This window comes from Venturia canescens, chromosome 10 (genome assembly GCF_019457755.1).
Source record: "Venturia canescens isolate UGA chromosome 10, ASM1945775v1, whole genome shotgun sequence".
Lineage (NCBI taxonomy): Eukaryota > Metazoa > Arthropoda > Insecta > Hymenoptera > Ichneumonidae > Venturia > Venturia canescens.
The window spans coordinates 10875066-10902970 of record NC_057430.1 but is presented as its reverse complement, the minus strand read 5'-3'; the positions used below and the strand labels follow the sequence as shown (position 1 = coordinate 10902970).

Sequence of the window (27905 nt, the reverse complement as noted above, 5' to 3'; positions counted from 1 at the left end):
CGAGTACCGTTTTTTTCTACTTCTTCCGTCCTCTTTCTCCTTCATCTTTTTCTCAATTTAATCGTTACGCGAAATGGCAACGTCGCGAAATCTCACGATTGATCACGACGAATCTCCGTTTTTTATTCATTCCTTCTTTCCATCATTTTTTTCTCTCTCTCTTTTCCCGAGAGACACGCGTTCGCTCCGTTAATAATTACCTCGTACATCATTCGAAATATTAACGGTGCGTGTGCGTGCTGGCAAATTCGCTTGATTACCGTCAACGAGACACCCAATCGCACGCGAAGAATATTCTTCGCCACAATCCCGTCAAGTGACCTTCAAATCAATTTTGCCGGAGATCTCTTTCCCCACTTTGTCAGAAAAAATGGAGTATTTTTTCGAGCCTTCGAGAAATGTTCTAAAATTGACTAAATCAATGAAATTCAGGAGGAAACGTTTCGTTCGATCAGGACCTTGAAACTTGGCAGCCGAGTGGAATTTTGAAGATATTCAATCAGATTCGAAACTTTGCGGCGAAATGGTTTTTGACGAATAATCAAATTGCTTAATTTACGAAAAATTTATGAAAAATTTACGGAAAATCAATAAAAAATCGTAAATTTTGCATATTTTTTTGTCGAAAAACTTATCGCATTAAAGAGATTTTTATCGCATTAAAAAATCTGCAAATCATTTTTTGACAATTCCATGATCGTATGCTAATGTTGAAAACGAATTATAAAAAATTTTACGCTTCCGCAACTCTCGTTCGAATATTGGACGAGAGATCGGGGAAAAAGTTGAAAAATCATGAGCATCGAGCACTTCCAAGCAAAACCTTAGAAAGTTGTTGGAACATCAATTAAATTTCATCTCAGTTTCGCAGAAATAGTATCCGGAATGAAAGAGTTGAATTTCTGTTTGAATAAGGTGTGTAAAGCAGTCGCGATCTTAATTGCAGTCTGCGTGGCTCGGGAGCGATCGTTTCATATTGATTTTGGGTCAGCAGTGTCAATTGGAACGAGTTTCAGTGATGTGAGCTTCTCATCATCAGGTTCACGCGTGATCGCTCGGTTCTCTTCACGTGTTTTTGCTATTTCGAGATTCGGACTTCGGGGGAAACTTCAGCCGTGTTGCATATACGCGTGGGAGCATATAGATCGCAGAGGGGAAAATCAGTAACGAATGAGGTGGCCACGCTCGAAGCCAAAAAGTTAAATCGCTCCGTCGGAACCCGTCGCGTACGGAAAATATCGTCATCGCTGCTTCTTTCTTATCCTTGTATTCTTCATCGTAACGATCACACTCGTTCGCGCCGGTTATAAAAAGCACAGCGATACGATTGAGTTTATATCGGGATGAGAGGATGAAACGAGAAAAGATCAGTTTGCCACGTGAAAGAGTCGTGCCACCAATTTCCTCAGAGTTTCTATTTTCTATGGATCAATTTGTACAGGACGTTTCAGCCCACCTCTGCCGAACTATCATCCTCGTCGTTCATTTTTATCCTCCGACGCATTCTTTTCTACTGAAATTTTTCAGTTATCTTTACTACGTGAAGAAATGAGATTATCTTTGCTGAAACATAAAATATCAAAGTCTTAATTGGCAGAATATAAATGTCGTTGATTGTGATTGGTAAAAAACATTTCACGAGTAATAAAAAAATTCTGGATTTACGGAATGAGGAGAAAAATGGACTTTGCATTAAAATCACGGGAAAAAGGATGAACCACGACCTTTGAGAATCCATTCGTATCCCAAATCCTTCGATAGAATTCATTTTCATTTATTATTCACTGATTAGAGCCATTTTGATGGTCCGTGTAAAGCGATTTTTGAAAACGAATCCAAAAATTTAGAATTTTACGGTAGCTTCGAAACGAATTCTTCCCAGAAATTCCTAGATTCTTTTTTTTTCTCAAAAAGTCATGAATTTCGATGCTACTTCGAGTTCGTGTTATTTCAGATGAATTTCAGAGTTTCTTCCTTTTTATTTTAAAGGTGCCTGTACACGTGAAAAAGATGTGAAAATCAGGGAAGAGGAGAGGGAAAATTTTCACACATTTGGCAGTTGCCAAACTGTCTGACAGCTCTCGAGAGTTCTCGGGAGGCGGCGCGCGCACACATAGGAAGATACACGCGACAATCTACTTCTTAAATAGACAAGGAAATAGAGAAAGAAAGGGGGAGAATAAAACGTGGTAGGCGTTAAAGCGACAGCATCTCATTCACAAATACCTCACAAGATTTCTATACAGTCGCACAGCAAACGTCGACGCGTGTGAATCTCCCTCCCTTTCTCCGATTGCTTTTTCTCTCTCTTTCTTATATAATCGCGTGTACGAATATCGTAACAAATGATGACGAATCAGGAACGTTAGATCCTCAATAAAAAGCAAACGATTTGCGACGAGGAACACGTGGACAATGATGACATCCGTGTACATTTGAGAAACGAGGATCGATCAATCTTGATCGTCCTTTTATTCGTTCTCATCCTGGTCTTCGTGGTTAACGCTTTGCCTAATTGATCACGTTGCAAGATGCACAATTGTGCGTTTCTTCAAAGTATTTTTCGGTTTCGTCAGTTTCGTATTAGATTCTTCAGATTCAGTTTTGTCTTATTAGAAAATTGAACGAGTTTCGAATTTTCTTTAAGCTTTCACGATCATTCGTCCGGCATGATTTGCCCGATTGATTTTTCTCTCGATCGATCACGCTTTCTTACTCACCGTTTGACTGTCCTTGACCTTGAAGAGATGATAATGAAAACGACCGTCATCCCCTTTGATGTAATAAACGAAGCTGCCGCTCTTCGAGTCTTGATTATTCGTTGAAACTGGCTGAGGCTTCGACTTGCCGGTCAGGGCGTGACGAAATAATGGCGTCTCTTCATTTTTCGTGTAAGCTGATATGTAGCCGGAAGCAACGTGAAGATTTACCTGAAATTTGAAGGTCCACTGTGAGCAAAACATCGAATTTTCTGGGCTTTTCAAAACGTTTATAAAAATCAGGCAAAAATCGTTTTGTATTCACGTTACTGTGTTAATTTATCACGATCTTATCTAATTCTCGATCGAATTATCTCGTCGAACTCGAAAAGGAATTTCTCCCCGGAAGCCTTTTCCTCCATTTCTCTTCCCACTCCAAAGAAATTTTATAAATCACTTTTCTACCCATATTTTTGTCCTACTTTTTCCTGAACTTGCCAAATATTGTTTTCCCAACGATCGATCATGAAAATACTCACAAACTAACGAGTTTGTGTCTACTCGACCTATATGTCATTATCCACCAGTCTGCAACACGTGAAAGGCACACGTTTGACAAGAAACAAGATTGAAGTGGACGCGGAAACGAGCTCGACGTCGGAAGATCGACGTGACCAGATAGCACAAAGTAAATTTTTCAACGATTATGTTTATATGGCTTTCGGGTTTTTTCCCTTCACTTTTTCATGTCCTTTTTTTAAATTAATAGAGTGCTTCGAATATTCAGAGGTCGAGTGACAGTTTAAAAGTCGCGAATTCGTAGAGTTACGATATTGAAAGTGTACGAAATAATGAGAAGCGTCGACGAGTGACAAAAAACGCTTTCGTACAATTTTTTCATAGAAATTCTTTCGACGATCAATCGAGGTGGAAAGCAAAATAATTGAAAATATTTACAACTTGTTTTCGAGACTTTTCGAACGAGTCTGACGGGATTTTCCTCGCGGAGCAAAGTTCTCGAGGTATTTGTTCCACTGAAACGAGAACCGAGAACTCGAATCCTGGTCATTTTAAGCATAAAAATAATTTAAAAATTCACGAGGCAGTCGTGAAAGCGCGCATGCAAAGTTGTGCAAACGATTTTTCCGACTTGGACGAATGGCCGAATATTGCGAATGAATTTTAGGCCAATGCTTGAAGTGCAGTCATTTCGACGATTACGAAACCACGATCGCTCTTCTCCTGACTGGAAAACCTTTTCCGACCACATCAATTTTTCAAAAAAAATTTTCCCAAAAAATGAAAGAATGTAAGCTCGAAAAATCGTCCAGGAAATCGAAAAAAAACTGCAAATTGTTATTCCACTCCAAAGTTTCGAGCAGTTCAAAACTGAGCGTGCAAAAGGCAGTAAAAAACAAAACCTCAAGAAAAATGAATGTACGTTTTTATTCCTTCTGGCGATGAATCAACGTCTGGCTCTCTGGAGTGAGAGAGAGCGCGTCAAGCAATTCTCGTTTCACGGTTGAGTGGCGTGCAACGTGGGTGCGGTTGTCGAGCTATCTCCTTCTTGTTTGAATTTATCAATTGTCTTATAAATAAATGAACAAGTAAAACGGATGAAAGAAAATGTGTAAGGGGAGAGATGAAGGAGAACTGTGGATTGTTTTCTTTGGCTCAAAGCAGTCGTATAATTATCGCCACTTATCGCGAGTGGCAATTAAAAAAAAACTGTGTGAATCCAAACATCGAGAAAAAAAATGTGGACGAGGAGGAAGGATGTTGCAGAATTTGTTACGTGAACGATAAGCTCATGACTGCAGTTTTGTTTTTTTTTCCGTGTTTCTTTCCTTCGTTCTTCTTCAAGAAAACGAGAGACGAATAAAGAGAAATTATGTACCCCTGCAAACGTGATTATTCGTCGTTAATGTATGCGATTACATTAAAAGGGGTCGGAGATACACATATTTTTCATACGGACACACGTTACCGAGCCGTGAGGATATAATAGAAGCTACGAAATTGTAAGAGCGCGGAGAACACGCGAGGCTCAGTGGAACGCTAAATTCAAAGATAATCATCTCGTACAGTCAAAATTACGAAAGTTTCTCATCTCGTTTATTTTCCGATCGATTCCTCTGTGACTTTTTACTCGAATGTTTCAACAGTCGACGAAAATTTGGCTGCTCCTGGAATGATGCATCGTTTTTCATTCCATTTCGTTCGATACATTATCGATTTTTTTCGTAATAAATTTGAAGGAATTCAGCCATTTCGGGAACGCTAACTGTGACGGGGAGAGCAATAATGAAATGATGAAAGACTGCAAAGGTTCGAGAGTCGAAATTTTTTGAACACATTGTAGACAATTTTTTTTTCTTTCGACGTAGAAAATTAATTTTGCGACTCGCACTTGAGCAGTTTCGAAATTTTTTGCTTTCTTGACTCGTATTTCCAATCTCCCTTTTCGGTTTATTTTCTAAGTGGAAACTTTGGACGTTTGATGTTGAATTTTGTCACAAAGAGGAGTTCGATTTTTCTCGAAATGACATTTATCAAGTTTCTATTTATTGGATTCTTTGATCGCAAAATTTTCAGTTTAATTGAAAATAGGAAATTGATTTGAGCTCGTTACCGAAAAATCTCTTCATTTTGGGAATGAAGTTTCAAACGATTTTGCACTCGGCTGTACCGAGGCTTCATTATGAAGTGATTTCAAGGAATTCTCCCTCCCCCTTGCGACTTGCCTGCATGTTTTTTCTCCTCCCACAGACTGGCATTCGATACGAGGAGAAAAGCGAGAGGGTGGTTTGCCAAAGATTTAAATCACCAACGTTTTTCTCACTCTTTGTACACACACACACACGAACACAAGACGAGTATAATGATTCATTATTAATACTTACAAACCATAATGAACGCCAGTGCAACGGGCACTTGAATAAAAAAATCTCACGCCTCGTCTGAGCGTTTCTCGGTCAAGAAATCTCGAGGGAAATTGCCCTGGCAGGTTAGAAAAATCCCGAGCAGGGGGGGTCTCGTTTGTGAACTTTTATTCCGGAAAATTAGCCAGTAATTTTCGCAAAGAAATTCACTGGATTGCTGAAAACTTTTTGGGAGTCCAAAGTTCCACATTTTTTTCGAAATTCGACGAATTTCGACATTTCGTTGAAGAAAAATCGCTCGGAATAGTAGCGTTGCGAATTCATTCAATTTTTGACAGTTACTTGAAAATTTTTCTTAAATTTGGATAATTTTTCGAAAAATTTGTCTGCATTTTGAAATTGTTTGCTTTTTCTGTAACGTTAGCCTCAAAAGAATCGAGGATTGAATGATGAAAATGGCCAGGATTTCATTCAGGTGTGACTGTAAGGAAGAAGGCTTTGGATATCGCCGAGAGGCTTAAAAAAAATCGAGTACGAACCCTCTCGCGAGTGCTTCTCTTTTTAATCTCGCTGGTAATCCACGGTAGCATTGGACCACTGAGTCTCCGGTCCATCACGGTCGAGCCCACGTAATCCGCCGGTACGAGCTTCATCGTCAATTCTCCTTTTTTCTTTTCTCTTTTTTTTATTTTCGTGCTTTTTTATCTCTTGATTTTCATGGAATTTAGCATCGGAACGGGAGCCTCGTGCGCCAAGGAATTGGATTCAGAGCATTTTGAAAATTTCAGCCAATCCTGAGGGAGAAAATTCATTTGTAAAACGTTTAAAAAAAACTCTCTTCAGTCTCTTTTATCCTCAATTTTTTCTCAATTTTTTTACGAATTAGAAAAAAATTTACAAATATTCCCTCAAGTGCGGAATGCACAAAAAATTCTGAGCGCCCGTTTTTTTCGATCCTTCAGTTTGTCTCCGTTCCCTCATTATTTTTTCTACCAATAATTTTCAGGTTTTTTTTTCATTTCCTTCGTGTCAATTACGCAGCCCGGCTCGAACGCGTTTTTTATTCATCCATCGTTCGTATCGGACTGCCGTATATCTGTTTGACAATTTCGTCCGCGAGCCTCGCGTAACACAAAAGAGAAAAAGAGAAAGAGAATCGTTTGTTATTGGAGTCCGGGCGAGCGGCGAGCTCGTATCGCGTCGTTTTGTTCGAAGCATTGTTATTGTGATGGAATCGAAACGTTATGAGCATGCGGTGGCTAACTTGGCTCGAAATATTACATAAATTTAATCGATTGCGTGATCACTTCGCGAACACAAAAGGAAAACACATTTATTTCGTCGAACATAAGCGAATTGATGTTAAATCGAAGTATTTTCAAATTGATCGTACTTCCAGCTACGATGAAAAAAAAAAAAAACAAAAAACAAAAAACAAACTTCAAAAAGACTAAAAAATAATTCCCGAATAACGTATGTGTTTTGGGTCAACGTCTTTCGCGATTTTTTTTCATTTTACAGTGAGGTCGTAAATCTCACTGCACTGATATGTGACCAAAGAAGTGAACCACTGTCACACTTTAAATTAACAAAGAATTACTGTTTCGCGTAGAAAGAAATGTGAATTCGGATACACTGCCTCTACATATTTGGAAGTTTAAGGGGACCCGGTGGTCTAGAAATTTCAAAAAGTCGTTTTTTTTCGATATTTCGAAAGTATAGTATCTTAAGAATATACTGTGAAATTTTGCATGCGGAAAATAAGCTGAATTTTTGGAAATATCGCGGGGGAAATGAAAAAACTATACAACCGAATCACTTGAAATTTGGATATGTTGTTCACACATGTAAGGCTATCGTCGGAAGTAGAATCGTAATTTTATTTAAATAATTTCGTATTGTTTGCACTAAAAAACTAGTGAAAACAGAGCCGATTTTACGAACTTTTTTATCAAAAGCGCGCCATTTTGTCAATTCTTATTTTTTTTCGATTTGTTCTGGTAGCGACCATAACTGCACCCTTTCTGATTAAGAATATTCTTGAATTTTGTGTTTCAGATGAGTAGAAGTGTCGAAATCACCTACGCCGCCCGGGTCCGATTTTTCGAGCGGGTCACCTTCAGCGGCATTTTTATAATAATAAATATTGTTTTTAAAATAAAAAAAAAAATTTTTGTATGCTCAATAAACGTAGTAATAAGCCCGAAAAGTTGAAACATCGTTTTTACATTTTTAATGGCAAAAAAAATCGTGAAAATCGGTGAAATTTTCGTGCCCTAGACCACCGGGTCCCCTTAAATTCAAGTACAAAAATATTACAAGTTCTTTTGTTCGTAAAGTTGACTCGGCGACACTAATGAATTTGTGTGCGTTCGATTGTGTAGACTCGTTTATTTCGAAACGAAGGAGTCTCGATTTACTGCCACTCGAAGGGAGGGAGTTGAAAATTCATGCGAAATTTAAGACACGCATTGTCATTGGTCCGCACGCGCTTTTCTTCAAGAACCGCCAGCCTTCTTGGCCACCAGAAGGGTCGCCGGCCGAGCGATTGATCGTTAACCGGGGAAAATCCGTTGACGACGAAATTTACGAAAAAACCCGTAAGCGGCTTGCCACCATAAAAGATTTGGTGCACAATGTCAATCTTTGCCTATAAGAATGCTTGAAAAGGACAACAGGGCAAACGCGTGACCTTTCATCACAGGCGAAAAAACCCAGTGAATATGCATGTTTGTTTGCAAGAACGTTATAAAGTCTGTTTTCGCTTTCATCTATAGTAATTCTGTCTCTTATTAAACTCAGCGTCTCACTCAGTCGCGACGCTCCAGTACGTAAACCGCCTCGGTTGCAATTTCCTAACCTCTTTTCGTCGAAATGCTTTCACTTTATGAAAATAATAAAAACTGAAAAGAAAATCGTCACGAAAGTCAAAATAAGGTCGAAATGAACGTTCAAAAAAAACTGTCCCGCAACTTTGCACAAATCAGCAGTGATTTTCTTGCATATAGAACATCAACCAAAGGACGTGAATAAACAACCCGAAAAATATGACGGCGATAGAATCGCTTTGCGTACGCAAATGCGAAGCGAAGAAAAAAAAGGCGCGGAGGGGGGAGGCAGGAAAATACATGATAATGGGCCAACAAAGGCCTCAATAGATTATAAACGCGATATGTTGAGAGTTTTTTCATATCTATAAGCATATAAGCCTTCTATCTGCACATATGTATATGCGGGTGTTAAACCGAGTCGGAATTGGCCGATAAGCCTCATATTATATATATTATCAGGGAACACATGTGAACGTATAAATGTGAAAAAAAGTTGGAAACGTACACATGCCAAAGGCAGCAGTGCGCACCCGGCGTACCTTGTCTATCGTTGAAAAAAAGTGTTTCGAACCAATGTATCAAAATTCTAATGTGTGTAGCTTGCATATTAATAATAATGGGAATTTCGTAACACTTGCCACACGCTCTTATAGTAGCTGTTGCGTGAAGTTACAAATGAGATCGTTTTTCACGCAATTATACGATTTTACGGTATTCCGTGTGCACTATCTTTTTGGAAGCTTCGTAAAATATGACGAAAGTATTGAAAGAAATAAGTGTGCGTATGATTCTGCTGAAATCTATTCTAATGGAAAAAAATCGTCGAAGTTTTCGAAACGTACAACCAAAATAGCGAGAAAATCAGTTAAAAAATAATGATTTTGAGTCGATCGTGACGTATACTAAGCGTTGTTTTCATTTTTATCGAGTTTCGAAGTTTTTTTATCAGATGTATTATGACAGACAATGACTCTTCTGCGAATTCACTATTTTTCGTTGGTTCACCCGATAGATGAACCAGATGGCTATTGCGAAAGAGAGAGCGAAAGACAAAGAGAGAGAGAGAGAGAAAGAGAGAGCTGCGAGACGATTGTAAACAGATGTCGAGCGCATTCGAATTTTTTTCAGTCGACATCGATGTTGACCACACTGAGCGTTGATAAAATTAATGACAAAGAGAATAAAAAATGTTGCATTTACACTAACCGGAAGTGAGGAAGATGTGCAAGGGATTGCGCTGCGTCGAGAAGATTCCGCGTGTAGGAGATCAGATTTTATTTTCTCCGTCTTCTTCTCCTTCCGTCGTCTACTAAAAACCGTTAGATCGACTGTCGTAGGAGACGATTATCGTCGAGGAGAGTCCTCGAATGTTTTCGAGATTTTTCACATATTCGTAATTTCTATGCGTCAACGACGAAAAAATGGCGTTGGGGAAGGGGGATGATGGGAGTAGGGTGAGAGGGTGGCGAGACGTCAATGAACTCGAAGTTTCGAAAAGTCGAACAAGAAAGGAAAAAACAATTTTTGCACTTTTCTCATCGAAGAGAATCGCCTACGCAAAGCGAGAACGATCGTCCGCGTTTTTGGAACGGAACGAGGACGCTCTCGTACAGCTGACTCGAAGCATTATTCCTTTTCGCGTTCTTGAATCAGTAACGCGCGTGAATGGCTTCCGTTCAACTGTCAATCGTATTTTTCGAAGAGTTGTATCCGAACGACATCGAATATTAATAAAACAACGATATTCACTAGCGCACACTCGTGTTCACAGATTCCACTTCGATTTCTTTGAGCCTGTCTAAACGTGCACTATGATCACTCAAAAAAAAAACAATTCTACCGGAAGATTCGAGTGTATTCACGTTTCAATCATGACATTTTTCGCTTCTCTACTCGTCCTCAACACTAGTTGACGCGCAGTCCTCCGAGACTTCACGTTGAACGATAAGTACGCGCTAATTTTTTTTTTTTTTTTCTTAATTATTCATACTGTGTTTACCGACCAACGAGTTGGCCCGAAATATCTGGCTGGAAAAATAATCGTTCCTCAAGCGCACGAGCAAACCAACCAAAGCCTCTAGTCCACGGCCAATCCATGATTCCACATTTCACATTCCACGGTTATGGATCGGTCCTCCATTGGCCATTTTTCCATACCGCTCCCGCCATCTATCGCCATCCAAACGTAAGGCCCAGCGGTTACTCCGTCGGTAACGTTAAATATTACCATGAGAGCGTTATCGATTGAGTTTCCTACTTGAAAATATATTTCGGAAAAAAAATCTACCGAATCAATTAAATCCGTGTATAGAGGCCGCATCATTTATTAAGTTGCATAAATTATTAATTTCGCAAACGATTTTTTCTTATTTCGTTGTAATTTTCCGAAATCACCATAAAATTTTGTCCCGTTGATATTTCAAAAATCTTTATTAAATATTTAAAAATTTTTATTGCAAACTGTGAAAAAATCTGGGGAAAAAGGACCATAAAATTCGAAAAACGACAATTTTTATCAAGTGTTCTCCCTGTATTTTTTTTTTCTTCATTTATTTCGTATCGTATTTTTGGAAAAAGGTAAGAGAATAAAAAGGAGACAAAATTGTTGCAATTTGATTGTTTATTCGTCGATCAATGGGCGCCAGCACTTTTGCAAAATTACAGAACCCAACGAACGATTAAGTTCTAAGAGCTTTACACTTAAATTCCAGATAAGAATAAAAAACCAGTGAACTATCGAGCATTAAATTTCAGGACGTCAATAATTCAACTAAAATCGTCGCTGAGAACGTGACAAATATGAAAAAATTCGCATTAGAAAAGAAACAGTGTTGAAAATGGATTTCGATGTGTGAAATCGAGCATGATTAAGCATGGACCATCTGTGCAAATGTTTGAGCGAATAAACGAATATTCGGAATCAATGAATACTAATAATCGACTTACTTAAGAAGCCATTCAATGAATATGATTTTTCAATTCTCATTTACCATAATGAGAGCGAATGAAACTCTCCCACATACGATTATATAACGCTAATAAAAGGTCAGTTTCGTGTCGTACTAGTCACTTGACATTCTTTTCATATTTTTTTTTACCTCAGTATCTCATGTATAGCACAATATCAGTAAAAAAAGTGTTATCTTAAGGTAGGAGTCGGGCGACAATCGATATTAGACGAACTCGTGATTTTTAAATTATATTATTTTTACATGATAAGCTTTCATTTGGCTAAAGGATTTAATAGGTTACCGAAGATTATATCAAGAAATTTACGACCAAAAATGGAAATATAACACGGCATCTTATGAGAAACCCATCCCGCCAACAGTATGATTGCAGAATTCATTTCCTTATCGATTAGATATAGTTTATGTTGAAATTGCTCCCCATAGATTATATTATAAAGATTCCAATGTTACCATAAAAATATAGGGCCATCGACTCATTCGAAGAGAATTTTTAAAATAATCTCGATGAAAACTCAGAAAATAGCAAGAGATCGACTGCCATGAAGTGGCTCGATATACTTGGCAACGTTAAGGAAGTTGAGGCTGTACAGTCATTTTTTTTACCCAAAAGTGATGACCTGTACCTTTCAAAAGTTAGGCCAGTTTACAGTTTAGCAATGTTGCATACACTTTAAAGAAAAGTTGGGGAAAAAAAGACGAAAAACTGGTGAAAGCTCAGTCGAAAACACGAACAGTGACGATCCTAGCCTCAAAAAACTGCAGGGAAAACAGATTATTATTAATATAATCTCAGCAAATCTCCTAATAAATCTGAAAAAAATTGACATTATTCGGCAAGCCTTGCTCATGTTGCCCAAAAAATTTCATATTTTTAGCATCATTTTTAACAGAGATATCACCGAATGTGTCTTGACTTCCATAAGATTACATGTTATTTGGCCCAAATTGTTATTGATTTTTCTCAGCAACGACGCTCCTAAACTGTTTGAAAATTTAACTGATTTTTTTTTATACTTCACTTTATAAGATGCTATCGGTTTAAAAGCGGTGACATCATTCTAATGCCTCAACTTCCTTAAGAATGTATACATATAGTTTGGAGGCTAGGATATCTTTCGACTGTCAGGTGAGAAGAGAACCGATATATATTGTATGTATATATTGAAAAACCGAGTGAAATAAGCAATCATTAGATATTTCTAATCATATTATTAAATACGATCTTGTATAAATTTATACGAACACAGTTTAAATTGCCCTAAGATTTATTCAATACAGAAAAACTTTCTTATAACCTATTTTATTTGGACGATTAATAAATAGTCATTTGACCATAGAGTCGCGCGACTCTTACCTTAATATTTCAATGGTAAATAATTTTTAAGTTGAGTGCATCGCAGAAAATACTTCATTTCGAGTCTTTCACGTTATTCGTTAGTACACTGAGGAAAGGCAACGTTTGACAACGTCGAAAATAGTCAGTTGACAGATTAGGTCAGAGGTCACCGCATATATGACCTTAAAAAGTACAGCTGTCACTTCCACTGACAACATGACATAGGTGACAAGTGACGTATGGGCCTGACAAATTTCAAGATTCTGTAGCCATTTGTCGTCTTCAACTCAACATTTCTAATTCACTAACCCAATTTCTAATTTCACAACAAACCCAATCAATCTGTGCTATCCGCTTAGACATGTTGAAGAGTAGAGACGTCATTCATGCATGAAATAAAAATCTTTACAGTGGAAATGTTGTCGAGTAGACTTATCAGAGTCGAGTTATGTCGCAGCAGGTCGACGATTGTACTCTCAGTAAATGTATTCAACAACAGCTCTCCTCTAAATACATGTTTAAAGAGCGGAGTTGCTTGATCTGCGTAGAGAACGTCTATCCTGCTTAAAATATCTACTCCTGTGCGACATTTAATCCCCAATATCTCTATCATGATTTCAGAACATATCGCATCGTGAGTAGAGACATTGAAGAATACGGATTATAAACGAGTGGTCGTAGAGACGTTATGAATTTTGAAGTAAAGATTTTGAAGCAGAGTTGTTTTCGAGTCGAGGCGTGAAGAAGATGGTTGTATTTTTCAACTGTTAATATATCTCAACTGAACAGTCGATAAAGAGTCTTGAAATTTCACAGGCATAGAAAATAAATGTTGGCTTGTAAAACCAATTAATTAGAGTGCTATCTAAAAACAGTTCTCGCACTCGTATACACCCTTAATCGTGCACATGCGGGTTCATAGGTTCGTTATCGCTCCAAAGTTGTCGCAGGACATAGTTGATGAGACTCGGGAAAAAGAATTTGAAAAATCGATCCATTCCCCGAGCTCTGGGGACGCTTTGCCAGTTCGCTGAAACCCAAGGCCCCTCGAAGCGTTTGTGTTTTTCGGTTGGACGGGCAGATCGGAAATTCTGGAGTGCTGTTCCAAACGGGCGGCGCAAACTCAATTTCCGGAATCCACGGCTCTCGATCCTAGTCCAAATCGTACCTGAAGTAGGCCGGATCCCTCCTCACTTTGGGGGTACCGTCGCGATAGTACTCGCCAGGCGTGCATGCGTTATCGGAGCAAGATGCTCCTATTCCCGTCGCCGAGCACCAGCAATCCTTGCAGTAATGTTTGAAGAACTCGTTGGGGGAGCACCGCATGTGCGCAAAATCATCGTCGCTATTTTGCCTCGTAATAGTTTTGAAACTGCCGTTGCGATTATAGAGCTCATATGGGCAGATTCTGTTGGTGCAGCTCGCACCGACTCCGGTGAGGGAGCACGAACAGGTGTTGCAATAGTCTGGAAATCTTTGTCCAGGCTCGCACGTCATGCCTTCAAAAATCAAATGATTTTCTCTCGCTTTCAAACTTCCATCGATATTGTAGACGCCGAATGGACAGGCTTTATTGGTGCAGGTTGCACCAACGCCGGTTTCGGAGCACTGACACCGGTTGCAATGGTAAAAGAACTTCTTTCTAGCCTCGCATTTAATCGCTGGAAAATTAAAGTTTCCTACTGTTATTGGCACTTTGAAAGTGCCGTCTTGATTGTAGACTTCGGGGTCGCACCATTTAGCAGTGCAGCGTTCTCTCTGCAGGGGAGCCGCTTTGCGAGTGCCATTTCGATAGTAGACGCCGGGCGCGCACTCTTTATAAGTGCAGGCTGCGCCTACTCCGCTCCGGGAACACCTGCAGGTGTTGCAAAAGTGTTTGAATTCTTTTTCAGCCTGGCACTTGATGGTTGCGAAGTCAATGTTATCGCTTTCTTCGGTCGTGGTGGTTTTTAAGGAGCCGTCGAGATTATAGAGGTCGGGCGGGCACGCTGCGTAAGTGCAGCCTGCGCCAACTCCGGTCAAGGAACACGTGCAGGTGTTGCAATAGTGTTTGAAGCTTTTTCCGGGCTCGCATTTGAGGGTTGCGAAATCGATGCTGTCGAAATCGCGTTTCCTTCTGGAAAGGGAGCCGTTCTGAGGCTGCTTTGGTGTCGCAGTGCTACTTTCGCTCGCGTCGGCTCTCAAGCTCCCGTCCCTCTTGTCAGCGTCGGCTGGACAAGCCTTGGTCGTACAACGTGCACCGATTCCGGATTTTGAACAACGACAACTGTTGCAATAGTGCATGAATCTTTTGCCGGGCTCGCACCCCATGTTGGCAAAATTCCGAATCTGTTCGACCGCCATTTCCGCTCTGGCAAGGTCCCTGGTCTCGGGGCCGTTGTCCACGTAACTTCCGTCACGGTTCGATTTCGAGCCCGTCGGACTCTTACGCAAGTGTAAATCGTAATGGACGTAGGGCCTCTGGCCGTTTCTCTCGAACTCGCCGTTCCCGCATCTCATCTTCGTGCACTTGCTCGAGCTTCCGTCTTCGTTGCAGGTGCAAGTGTTGCAGTAATTTCGGTAGGTTGTACCTGGCACGCAAACCTGACGCTTCTGAACGAGTCGCTCCCGCGACTCGTCGTCGAGACGCTCCTCCTCCTCGTCGTCTCTCGCATCCCCGGAATTCTCCTCCTTCTCATAGTCCGGACGATCTTCCCATTCGTCATCGACCAAAATTACGCTGAGAAGTTCTTTCATCGTGCCATTGCGATTCCACAGTTTTCTGTCGCAATACATCCTCGTGCAGGGACCCGGCGTTCCATCTTGCTCGCATATACAACGATTGCAGTAGTTCATAAACGGTTTTCCGGGCTCGCACGACTGCTGCGCTGGCTCCGATTTCTCACCCGGCTCTACGGCTGCTTAAAAATCAAGAGGAACATTTTTTTACTTTCATCTTTCGACGGCACAGCGGCAAACGAAATATTCGATATTTGCAGAACTGCTCATTCGTGCGTTTCGATTTTTAGAATCGTCAATGCGATATACAAAGTTACTGGAACATTACTCCAGAATCGCAGATTCAAATGATTATTTTTTCATCATTTTGACCGAGCGAGCTCTTTCGAAACCTCCAAAGTTCCAAAGTTCCAACTACTCGTGGGTCGATCGGGTGAGAATTTTCGAATATTAAGGGGCTCGCCCCCGTCAGGCAGCCGGATTTTTTCGCGACTTTTTTGCGGTTCGAAAAAAAACTGAGTTTTGAAATTCGAAGGGTTTAATCTCGACTCTATGACGGAATTTTTTAACTCTCATATCCCGAGTAAACTCGGTGCAAAACTGCTCCACAGAAACTCGTGTGTTTCTCTATGGTCTCCAGGATTCAGAAAGATTGGTTGATCTGAGATGAAAAAACCGAAGAGCGTTTTGATTTTTAAAGCAGTGGCTATCCTCTGAGCTAAAATCGTACACGCAAATATTAGACATTGAATGTGGGAACATAGGAAGAGAAAGGTCCAAATGGTAAACAGGGTAAACAAATGTAGAAAATGTGAGAGGGAAGAGGAAACTTTAACACACATTTGCGAGTGCAGCGAAATAAAAGCGGACTAAAATGGATGATGAGAAAAATGTGAGGGAAAAGAATAATTGAAAGGATACGGAAAGGAAAAGACAGATTTCCAGTAAGTAAGCGGGGATTTTTGTAAATAGGAGGAAACTGCGTAAAAACCCGAAAGGGCATACTTGGAAGTAAAGCTACGACTATATTAGAAATTGAAGGATTTTCGTACTTTGAATAACAAAATTTCAATTTTCAAGAATCCTTCAAAGCCCGAAAATCCTTCAATTTTGAATATTTCTGTATGATTTTAGTTCAGGTTTTACGAATCAAAATGCTCTTCGGTTTCTCCATCTCAGATCAACCAATCTTCCGTTTGGTTTTCTGTGGAGTAGTTTTACACCGAGTTTACCCGAGACATCAGAGTTAAAAAATTTTGTCATAGGGTCGAAATACCAATAAATAAACCCTTCAAATTTCAAAAGTCTATTTTTTCCCTCGCCGCAATAAAAATTGTGAGAAGACCCCAAAATCCTTAAGGGGGTGAGCCCCTTAAGGGGTTCCAATCCTGATTTTCCCGATCGGAATCGTCAGTTTTGTTGAGGGCGAAGTTTGTTGATTTTTCTCAACTATTGAAAGTGCTTTTACTCACCGGTCGCCACTGCGACGATGGCGAAAAAGAGGATTACGAGAAACCGCATCTTTTTGAGTTCGAATTTGAATTAACGAATTTGATCAACGATTCGACGATCGTTAATAATTCTCTTTATTTCACTGTACAGATTCGATTGCTGAGCTCTTACTGATCCCTGGGTGACAAACACCCCCTTAAATAGCCAAAATTGGAGACATGGGCGAGGGACCGCCCTCGCAGAGATTCGAGCATCGACCGATCGGTGTACGTGCCAAATTCATGCAAGCACACGCAAGAGTGGGGAGGCCTTATCCACGTAACGATTAATTAATCGCATTTCTCGAAGCGAGAATTGATTTTGCTTTACATACGATTTTCGTATCACGCATGCCGACGCGCGTTTGCCTGAGCACGAACAATTATGAAAATTACGGTCTCCCAAAATTCAATGTAATTATCAAGCGATTCAAAATTATTGCCTTTGTACACAGTCGCAATGTAAATAAAAATCGTTCATTCGTGTTTTATTGCCTCTGGATGAATTGATTTGACGTAAATTGAGCCATCGAACCGGCATATTCGCGCGTACATAAGAGCGCACGAGGACTCGAGCTGGCTTTTTTTCTCGAGAGTGTGGTCATCGAAGTTTGCCTGAAATATTCAAAATTGAAATCTTCCGAAATTCCAAAGTCTCTCTCTCTCTCTCTCACGATGGCGAGGCGCCGATCCAAACTTTTTGCACTTGAAATTATACGTTGGCAGAATCTTTCTCGATCGTTTGGAACGCTGCAAAATTTCACGTCACTTTATCGATTCGAAAATCATTTTTTATTTCTCATTTTCCCATGACTCTATAAAAAAGGTGGAATAAAATCTTGTTTTTTCGTCAAATAACTCGTTGCACTGACTCGATGACGATTTTGAGCCTGCACATTTTTCTCCAATCGATACGAACAAGCCAACATTCAAATTTCTTTTGCACAGTTACTCCATTGGCGTAAAATGATTGAAAAAATTGTTAATTTCAATGATGAAAATTTATTTCTCCGTTTCGTGTGCTCTACAAATCCAATATTTTTTCCTCCCCACGAAACTGCACGATCGAGCTGCTCTTTCGATATTTCAAAACGTTTTTTTCGAATTACTGATCGATAGTGTCAATTTTCAAAATTTTCTCAATAAATATGATTAAACATAAAAGTAAATTTGTCTGAAGACCAACGAGCATCGAAATATGGAACCGAGGGGATCATTTTTCTTCTAACTCTCGCTCCATCTTCGAAGAAGAGCAAATACGAAATCGTGAGTCAATTTGACTCCGTCTTCGTTGTGACGTTGCGAATGTACAAGCTCCAATGGAAAATCTGTAAATATAAACACAGATAATGGTAATTTTGTTTGTGTATATTAATGGACTAGATGGAGCACAGAGTTTCGGGTTAAAACCGTACCGAGAGCTTAGTTCTGTGCCGTCTGTGCTACAGAGCAGTAATTCTAACAACGTCGTTAATTCTGAGCATCGAAACTTCGTTAGGAACTTCCAGAACAGTTTTATGGCGAAAGCCATAGTTTAGAAGTGAAGAGGAATAAAATTGAGGCGAGGAAGCACGGTGAGTGGCAGCTCGAGTAAATTTTGATCGTATTTTTCAATCGACAACGAGTCTCCTCAGCCATTTTGCTCTTATTCTCGATTGTTCGTTCCCCGAGCCTCGCAACCGTGGATCGATCGTAATCGGATAATCCGCGAGTTCAAAATGCCTCTGAAACGATAAGTCCAAAGTTTCGCGAACGTCTCGTAAACAAAGCCCTCGTTTCGAACGAAGAAACATCGCGACATCGAAAAGAAGCGGCTCGGAAAACTCCGGGAATTATGGCGAGGAGCTCTCGTAGAGTTTTCATTAATTGGCGATAAAATCGATCGGAGCATTCGAGACAAAGCTTCAGACATGCTGGAAAGCTTCGTTGTTTTGCTCCGGTTTTTCGCAACGCTTCTCTTCAATTTTTTCTCCAAATCGATTGACCTTCTCAGGACACGAAAACTCGAAATGGGAAGCGATTTGAGCGACGATGAAGATGTTCTCAAAACTCCAAAGTTCGCTCGAAGAAGCTCCAGATTTAGCATCACACAGTCTACACCAGGTAAATGAAACACTTTTTTTCTCCCGCCCTTTTAATGCTGAGGGGAAGAATGGAGAACAGTAGCGCGAGGAAAACTTGTGGATGGAAAAATCATTTTTTTAAACGAATTCTTAGTTTTACTGATCTTTCAATACCAAAAATTTGTCAGGAACATTCAAAGCTGCAGCGCCGAAAGAAAATATCGTGAAAAAATTGACGAAGATCTAAAACGATTCAAAAAATATTTCCGATCTAAATAAATCGGTAAACAATATTTTATCTCCAATCAAATGCATAAAGTCGAACGATTCGATTGCTCGTATGAATTCGTTGAAAAAAGCATCGAGGAACAAACCCACGAAGCAAAAGAAACCGAAAAATCTCATAAACATCCACAATTTAACTTCCAAAGTTCATAAAAAATTAAATTCAATCGATAGATTTATGATAGACGATATTGATTGATCGAAAGGAACGGGCTCGTCGTTGATGGGCTCGGTAATTCTCGGCCCAATTTCGGACGAAGTTCTCCGAATATGGTGTCAGCTTCCGGAGTGTATTCGTCTCGATCCGAGTTTAGGAGCGATACAACGCGAATATGAGAGGATCGCGCTCACTGCAGGACACTCGTGAGCGAAATTTCATTAGAAAATCCCGCCAATAAAAAAAAGATTGTTCCCCTCGTTGATGAGAATTTTCCATTTTATCAGACGATCTCTTTGCGGGCCAAAGCCGGAGGACACCGTTGTCGTAAACATGTCGATAACCGCTCATCAGTCGCCATCAACAAAGTAAGAAAATCTTTTCGAAGTGTTTGTCTCCACGATTGAAATCGTGAGAAACTTGTAAACATCCGTATCGTTCTGATCGGAATAAAAATCTCCACGATTTCGATCGAAATCGTGAAAACAGTGATAACGAATGATTGCAGGATCAAAGGCGCAGCAGCCGAACTAGGAAACGACCTCGGCGCTCATGGTCGGAGTTATCAAAACCGCAGCCCTGTTTATCGCTACTCGAAATTAGTGTTACTCATCTGTTGCTGGATCACATTTACTGCAAGTCAAACTCGAAATTTCAATAGAATCGTTTTTTTTCAAAATTGAGCTTAAAAATATTAGAAAAAAATGTTCGAGCGCACATCGGTTTTTGAAAAATCGACGAGCACAACTCGATTTTTCAATCAGTTTCGAATCAGAATTCGATTGTAATTAGACTGAAAAATTCCGAAGCAGGAATCAAGTGATTTTGGTTGTTGAAACAGGTTGTTTTGATGGCCAAAGGTCCGAAGGTTCCAAACATGTCGGACGTCGTAGTTTCGCATGGTCGAATAGAAAGTATCCTTTTTCATTGAGAATTTATTTGTCGAAATGTTCAATCCGACTGCGCCAAAAGTTCGATATTTTTCTGAGCGAGTTAAAAATTAGGTTACCCAATTCCGGAAGATCCGACGAGTGCTCGCGTGAGCATCATGCTCGAGGGTCCATTTATAGCGGGGTCCGATGGTCACATAAAAACCAGTGGAACGACGCCTCGGTTGATCGTCTGGCTGGAGGCGACGGGAGGGCGAGCGATGAGCGACAATGCATCTGTCAAAAGCCACCAGAACCTTCGATGCTCGATGGTGAATAAAATTTCCCTTGAATAGCACTTTTCCAAAAATGATTCTCGAGAGCGGTGTTCTCTTGCAGAATTCTACGGAAGAGTGGATCGTGCCGATTTTCCCGGTCGACGCGATCGACTTGGCGCCCATTACGGAGCAGACAAGAATCTTCGAATTGAAGAATCTCACCGACGAATGCAGCGCAAGTTCGAAGCAAAGCATCGTCGTTAAGGTGGCCACCGATTTACCTACGAACTTGTCGATCTCGATCGCTTACGATCTTTTCCCTTCGAATGTCGAGGACGGAATCGCCTACGGAGCTTGCGTTCTCGTCGGTCTTTACATCGTCATTATATTTGAGGTGAAAATTAAAAAAAAAATCCCCCAAAAAGACGCTACGCGAACATGAAGTTTGAAGAAAAAACAAAGTTGAAGATAAATGTTCGTTTTTCTATCCTTGAAAGGTCATTCACCGAGCTTTGGCAGCCATGATGGCTTCGACGATGTCCATCGCCATTTTGACTGCTTTCGACGCGGTAAATCGTCCTGTTTTATTATCTAATCATAAGCAAATGCGTATGATAAATCGTTTCAATGTAGTTTTGTTCGAGTTAAGTATGCCAGACATCCTCAACGCCGCATTATCATTATTCCCATTTACATTTGAGTCTCGATATTTCGATGTTTTCCGAGGCGCTTTAGCCAGCTGCGGTAGAGCCAAAAGTTTAAGCACTAGGGCAAACACTTGTGGGCTGCTATTCGTGGCTTTGCTCATGAAATATTGACGGGCTTAATATCCATGTTTTCAACGTCGTTTCCAACTCACTAACTCCCTGAAGTACTCGAACAAATATCTAGTGGGAGGAAAAAAGTGGTTTCGGCGTTTTTTTCGGGTCCTCTATCGGCCAAACGATGATTGTGTAGAAATTGGTGGAAACGCGCTCATCGGTTGTCGAGAATAATTTTGCTTAGACATGAAAATTTCGAGCATTGGAAGGAGAGCGATTTTTACTGTACGAATACGAATATTCCCGTCCCGTAAATCTCCCTTGGGAACTTAAGGTAGAACCTCTTTCAGGCGTGGTTTAACATAAAAATTTAGTTCTGGTTTTCAATTTACATGAAAAACATGATAATCGTGTACTTTTGGATGAAAAAATAACTGTTTCAACGATAACGTTTTTTTCCGTTTTTAACGATTTCCCATAAGATTCGATGTGACAAAGTAATTCAACTTTCTCAGAAACGGTATGGCCGAACCCGTTAAAATTTCGCGAGCTAATAGTTTGCACACTTTTGCACGTATCTACCCATTTGCATCATAATCCCTCTTTTTTGATGTATGGTACCGTTCCACCTTAATATTTTTCCATCGCCCAATCTAGCCAATGTCACTCTCTCCGTCTTTTCAATAATTTCTATGCGAAAAATCGAGTAGATTGGTTGCTTAGTTAGGGCGTGAAGGAACAAACAAACGAACGAAGACACTTTCGCGTTTACAATATCAGTTAGGATTGGGATAAAAAAAAGTGGATATTTTCGCTGATGAAAAGTAAAAAGTCTGTAAATCTCGATGAAAATGAAGAAAAGAAAACACTTTCGAGTGGAATTTAAAGGAATAAAATGCACAAGCTTCTCTTCTTGACACGAAGACATGATTTTTGAACCAGCGACCCTCGATGGCGGAGCTCATATCTTGGATCGACATCGACACCCTCCTCCTTCTGTTCTCGATGATGATACTCGTCGCCATTTTTGCTGAGACAGGAATATTCGACTACGCAGCAGTCTACGCGTTCAAAGTAATCCCATTGATCTCTGTCTGTGATTTTATATCGAAAATAAATGGAAAAAATTGGTGAAAACGGGCATTCGGGTCGAATAATCGTTTGGACTTGCGACGATTTAGCTAATGAAGATACTTGTGCAGGTAACCGGTGGGAAACTGTGGCCGTTGATCAACATCCTCTGTTTCTTCACTGCCTTCATTTCATCCTTCCTCGACAACGTGAGCACCGTTTTGCTCATGACCCCCGTGACCATAAGGCTCTGCGAAGTTAAGCAACTGAATCCTGTGCCGATCCTGACGGCTATGATTGTTTTTTCTAATATCGGAGGAGCCGCGACGCCTGTCGGGGATCCACCGAACGTCATAATTGCGTCGAACCGAGATGTCGCCGCTGCGGTAAAACAATTTTCCATGCTCCGATCCATTCTCGCGTTTATTTATCAAGGAAAGAATTTTTTGACCGAATTTTATTTCTAATGGTGATTTTGCTTCTCGCGAAGGGCGTAACCTTCGGCACTTTCACGCTGCACATGGGAACGGGAGTGGTGATCGTCCTCGCTGTCGTTTACGCCCAACTGCGATTTATCTTCCGAGACGTTTCGGTTTTGACGTTCGACGAGCCTCAAGACGTCCAGGAACTGCGCCACGAAATCGCCGTTTGGCAGCGAGCTGCCTGCAGCCTCTCAAGTTACAGCAAAGAGGAAAATCTCGTGCGTTCGACTCTCGTGAAAAAAATTCATCGGTTGAGCGCACTGCTCGAAAAAAAATTACTCACCGGAAGCGTCGCTATGGAAAAGTACAAAACTACCCTCGAGGAACTTCAGGAAAAGGTGAAATTCCTCTCGCTCGATTCACCCTCGTCGAAGACTCCCAAATATTTTTTTCAAACATTTTGCTTTCTTAATCTCTTTCAGTACCCAATCACGAACCGATCGCTCCTCATCAAATCAAGCATCGCCCTCACTTTCGTCATTCTTCTATTTTTCCTTCACAACCTGCCCAGCTTGCATCTCTCCCTTGGCTGGATCGGCCTTCTCGGCGTTCTCTTGCTCCTGGTCCTCGCTGATTTTCAGGATATCGAAGCCATCCTTGCCAGAGTCGAGTGGAGCACTCTACTGTTTTTCGCCTCCTTGTTTGTCCTCATGGAAGTAAGTTAAAATCATTAGACTTATTTACATCGACTAATAAAAATGGTCAAGAATACTTTTGTCGAATGAACGAATCGTTGCGAAGAAAATGAAAATCGATGACAGGACAAAAATTTGGTTGATTCAATCTTCAAGTTTCTGAAGCGAACAAAAACATTGTTAAAATTCAACTTTAAAAACTCTTACAAATTTTCATTTGTCAAATTGTCAATAAAAGTTGCATGAGAATTTTCGGTATAATTTTTTGAATTCTGGAAAATTATTCGCTCTCCTAATTTCGACGGGTTCGAGAAGTTTTTTAAAATTTCTTCAAATATTTTAGGCTCTTTCAAAATTGGGGCTAATCACATGGGTCGGACAGCTAACGGAAAATGTGATTTTCACTGTTAGCGAAGAATCGCGTCTCGGCGTTGCGATTATTTTGATTTTATGGGTTTCGGCGTTGGTCAGTGCTTTCGTGGACAACGTGCCATTGGCAACGATGATGGTCAGAATTTCAACGAATTTGGCGAACAACGAAAAGCTCAATTTGCCACTTCAACCGTTGGTTTGGGCCCTCGCCTTTGGGGCTTGTCTCGGAGGTAATAAAATTCAACTTTTCATTCTTCAATCGTTTGAGCTCTTTGTCTGGCAAAAATTCAGATGTTTTTTTAACCCACCAGGCAACGCCACTCTCATTGGAGCGACCGCTAACGTTGTTTGCGCCGGAGTCGCTGAACAGCACGGTTATCGATTTTCGTTCGTTAAATTTTTCAAGTGAGTTTACCATTCATTTCAACTATTTGCCCAATCCAGCGTTTCATCGAAATATCCTCCGACGGGTTATCAAACGTTCATCGTTCTAAACGCGTGTAAATTTTATTTTCCATTTTTTTATTTTTATTTTTCGATTAATTCCACAGCCATAAAATCTGAATATTATTGCCCAATGAAATTCAACGTTCTATTAACGAATTTTTCGAGGAATCAATTTTCTTGACGGGGAAAAGCAAATAAATTGATTCCTTAAAAGAAAAAAATGGTTAATTCTTAAACTTTTTATTCAGCAATTTATCGACAATCTTTCGTCTATGAAATTACTGCGCACCGGATGCTTTTGAGTCATAAAAAATGACTGACCTTCTAGAGGTTTCTATGAAGAGCCAATTCAGTCATTTCATGAACTTTTGGCCTGCTGTGTAATTTCAATCAAGATCTATTCAATGAACGAGACAATTAAATACTTCATTGGTAGCATTACAGAAAACTGGCAAATCAAAAATTCTCACTCAATTATTTCTTCGATTACTTTCTTGAAACATTCATTTTCCACTCAATTGAATTTATAAAATACACGAGAATTGCTCTTTTTTATTAGGGTTGGTTTTCCTATAATGGTTTCGAGCACAGCAACCATAACGGTATATTTGATCGTGTGCCACGTAGTCTTCGATTGGAACTGATCGCTTTCGAGAAAACAACCAAAAGTGATGTGCTACATATTTGTTTCGTATGTAAATCGTGTCTAAAAGACAAACGGTGTGACGAACAAACCGAATTTGCATTTTTTTGTTCATTATTATTCGTGAATTTATCGTTATTTTTGGATCGTCGATTGTTAATTATTTCTTGTTATTTGTTGCAAGTTTCAAATTTTAATAAATTCCTATATTTTTATTGAAAAAATTGTTTCACAGAGAATTCTGCTTTATCGACGACCGAATAGATTTTTCCACCTGATGAAATTGTGGCTCTACCTGGCGCAGTATGCTGCGATCAATCGAGTTCCTGCACGCGACGTCGTTTTCTGTCGGATGGTACTGTCGAGTCTCCTCAATTTATAGACGATAAAAAAAAACGAATTTTGACATTAATTCGAGGAGGAAAAATCAAAAATCGTTTTTTAACCGAGGCAATAATTCTTCTCAAGGAATTTTACATATTTTAATATATTTGCCACAAAAAATACCCTCGAAATTGGAAACCCTGCTGAAAAATCGTACACCAACATCCTCGTATTTCCATACAAAAACCATGATCGGTGGAAGGTTCAAAAAATCAATTTAAGGCGGTAAAATATGTAAGAAAAATTCAAAATTCGTGAGCAAACAAGAATATCGGGTTTTTAAAATGAAACTATTTAATTTATCATCGTACAAGGAATAAACCAAAAAAAAGATTGCTCGTGCTGACTGCATTGACTGTGGGCCCGGCGATTTTAGCGGTCTTTTTTGTTCGCAACGATCTGAAGAATTCGGTGGAAAAGGTGATCAGAAATTTTTTAATTCTCGCCGTAATGGATTTCGATAATCAGAAAGGCTAAAAAATCGAAGTGTGAACAAATTGATTATTCAACGGCCGATATTCAATTGGTCTACGAAATATTGGAGCAGCAAAAAAGGAACGACGAAATTAGGCGTTTCGCTCGCTCCCGGCAATCGCTCTTATTTAAGTTCGTTTCACAATTTTTTCATCTCGCGTACTCCAGAGAATCTCCGGTTTCTCTCGCCGTCGTCGAAGTTCATTGATCGATTCGGGTGAAAATAGTGAAAAAAACAACATGAAAATTGCACAACAAGGGGATACGAAGAAAAATAGGTAAAAAATAGTGCGCCTGTAACTCGAGTCGACGCGGATTCCTTTTTTCATTGCCGTGTTTTTCAGCGCGGATTCTACGGTCACGCAGCCACGATTACCCAATGTGCTTTGCTCCATGAAGAAACCACGTGACACAGACCGCAAATCGAGAATCGAACACGCCACTTTAAAGTGGCCCAAGTACCAGGGTTAGATCGTTCGAGCGCTGTGCTTTTCGACACTCTTTACCTCCCGTGACTTTCTAATTTGCACTAGTAAACGCACTATTTGCTGCTGACCGATTCCGAATGAATTTTTATCTCTACCCTCCGACCCCGCTGCGTTCGGCCACTTTTTTCTCTATTTTTCTCCGTGGATTTCGTAGTCGATTGCTATAAGTTTTTTCCAACTACCCATTACGCTATTAGCCTTCCAGCTTGTCTTTTTCACGATCAAGAACGATCGGACTTGTTCTCGGCACTCGAGTTCGTTTTTCTATCCATTTTATCGAATGTTCCCTAGTATTTTAACCTTCACCATTCGCCTGGCTCCGAATGAAAATGTGCCGATTACACGATTCTACAAAAAATATTTTGTTCTTTGTCCTAAAGTTTTTTTTTATGATTTTCTGCTTAATTAATGCACAAAAACGAAGAAAAAATACTCTCATTTCATATAAAGTTTGCTTCTGTGATAATCATACTAATAATACTCATTTTTTCATCTTTTCATAAGAATTTTCATTAATTTTTATACATTAAGGTGAAACGGTGAAACATGAAACGACTTTCGTAAGAAAGTCTTGAAATTTACACAGTTTTTCAAAGGGTAGTCGACTGACGCGCATATCAAATTTTAAAGGGTTCCTCTTATTGGTTATTTAGATAAACGTCTTTTAATATGAAGAAATTAATATGCGTAAAAAATCGTTTGTCTTTCCTTACAACGAATGAACGCTTCTTACGAAGTTTATGAAAAAGTACACAATAACAATGCAGTGTATAACAAAAGTTTGGGGAAAAATTCGAGACGATCGTCTTGCCAGTAATTAAGGTAACTCCTGTACTGCATGCTAGTCAAATGAGTGCTAAATTTTAAAAACGCTTTTAGACCAAGTTTAACGTACCGATTAAATGTATTGTTAGTGGATTTGTGTCACAGCATATCTTATTAACATGTAAAAATATTAAAAACGCTAGTTTTGCAAAACCATCAACTGATAAATGCAAATTTCCACGCTGACACATTTTCACTGGTACTTTTCAAAGAATTATCTGCGTTTTTTGATCGATTTTATTGCAACAAGTCTCATTTTGTTCGTTCATTTTGTTCGGTTTAAAAATACAGATGATTCTTTGAAAAATACCTGTGAAAATGTGTCGTCATGGAAATTTGCATCTATCAGTTGATAGTTTTGCAAAACTATCATTTTTAATGTTTTTACACGTTAATAAGATATGCTTGAATACATGTCTACTAACAATAAGTTTAATCGGTACGTTGAACTTGGTCTAAAAGCGTTTTGAAAATTGAGCACTCATTTGACTAGCATCCAGTACAGGAGTTACCTTAAGATACATTGCACGTTGTAGATTGAACGAAATTGGTAATGAGCACTCGCCATTCCTGTCACCACCTTTTGTCTTTTTATTAATACTTTTTTCTTTGTTCATTTCCCCTTGTGTTTTCCCTCTGCACTCTCTAAAGCGATTTTTTCGTTTTCATTTTTGAATAATTTTCCACTTTTTGTAAGCTAATTTGATAGTTAAAGTGAATCAAAATAATATACATTTATATTT

General features: G+C 39.7%; 3 protein-coding genes and 1 long non-coding RNA gene across 7 annotated transcripts in view; 2 read left to right on the top strand and 2 right to left on the bottom strand.

Annotated features, from left to right (window-relative positions):
- plx (PTB_TBC1D1_like and TBC domain-containing protein plx) overlaps nt 1-10086 on the bottom strand; it is a 30959-nt gene extending 20873 nt beyond the window's left edge. Inside the window, exons 1-3 of one of the 2 annotated variants that reach the window (XM_043430865.1) lie at nt 9619-10086; nt 6121-6375; nt 2721-2930 (exon numbers count right to left, since the gene is read on the bottom strand). In XM_043430865.1, the coding sequence (XP_043286800.1) occupies nt 2721-2930; nt 6121-6234 (324 nt within the window). In that variant the 5' untranslated portion in view covers nt 6235-6375; nt 9619-10086. The remainder of the gene's footprint in view (nt 1-2720; nt 2931-6120; nt 6376-9618) is intronic. The other variant, XM_043430868.1, reaches the window with a different exon arrangement.
- A 145-nt stretch (nt 10087-10231) lies between these two features.
- On the top strand, nt 10232-17419 carry LOC122417399 (uncharacterized). The gene is made up of 2 exons (XR_006262284.1): nt 10232-10360; nt 17041-17419. It is a non-coding gene; the product is annotated as an uncharacterized lncRNA (long non-coding RNA).
- On the bottom strand, nt 12356-17047 carry LOC122417395 (uncharacterized). 2 transcript variants are annotated; one of them, XM_043430878.1, is made up of 2 exons: nt 16911-17047; nt 12356-15620 (listed from the first exon to the last, which is right to left on the bottom strand). In XM_043430878.1, the coding sequence occupies exons 1-2, from the start codon at nt 16957-16959 to the stop codon at nt 13873-13875; spliced, it is 1797 nt and encodes a 598-aa protein (XP_043286813.1). In that variant the 5' UTR covers nt 16960-17047; the 3' UTR covers nt 12356-13872. The 2 variants fall into 2 exon arrangements, with proteins under 2 accessions (XP_043286813.1, XP_043286815.1); XM_043430880.1 differs by having other exon boundaries at nt 12356-15617.
- Nucleotides 17420-18344: 925 nt separating the features above from the next.
- Nucleotides 18345-25617, top strand: hoe1 (hoepel1). 2 transcript variants are annotated; one of them, XM_043430870.1, is made up of 17 exons: nt 18345-18502; nt 18922-19031; nt 19483-19639; nt 19721-19801; nt 19942-20068; nt 20275-20347; nt 20438-20634; nt 20702-20974; nt 21078-21149; nt 22284-22415; nt 22544-22798; nt 22903-23232; nt 23317-23550; nt 23873-24131; nt 24213-24306; nt 24908-25039; nt 25227-25617. In XM_043430870.1, the coding sequence occupies exons 2-16, from the start codon at nt 18938-18940 to the stop codon at nt 24990-24992; spliced, it is 2463 nt and encodes an 820-aa protein (XP_043286805.1). In that variant the 5' UTR covers nt 18345-18502; nt 18922-18937; the 3' UTR covers nt 24993-25039; nt 25227-25617. The 2 variants fall into 2 exon arrangements, with proteins under 2 accessions (XP_043286805.1, XP_043286804.1); XM_043430869.1 differs by lacking the exon at nt 25227-25617 and having other exon boundaries at nt 18346-18502; nt 24908-25195.
- Nucleotides 25618-27905: the final 2288 nt, after the last annotated feature.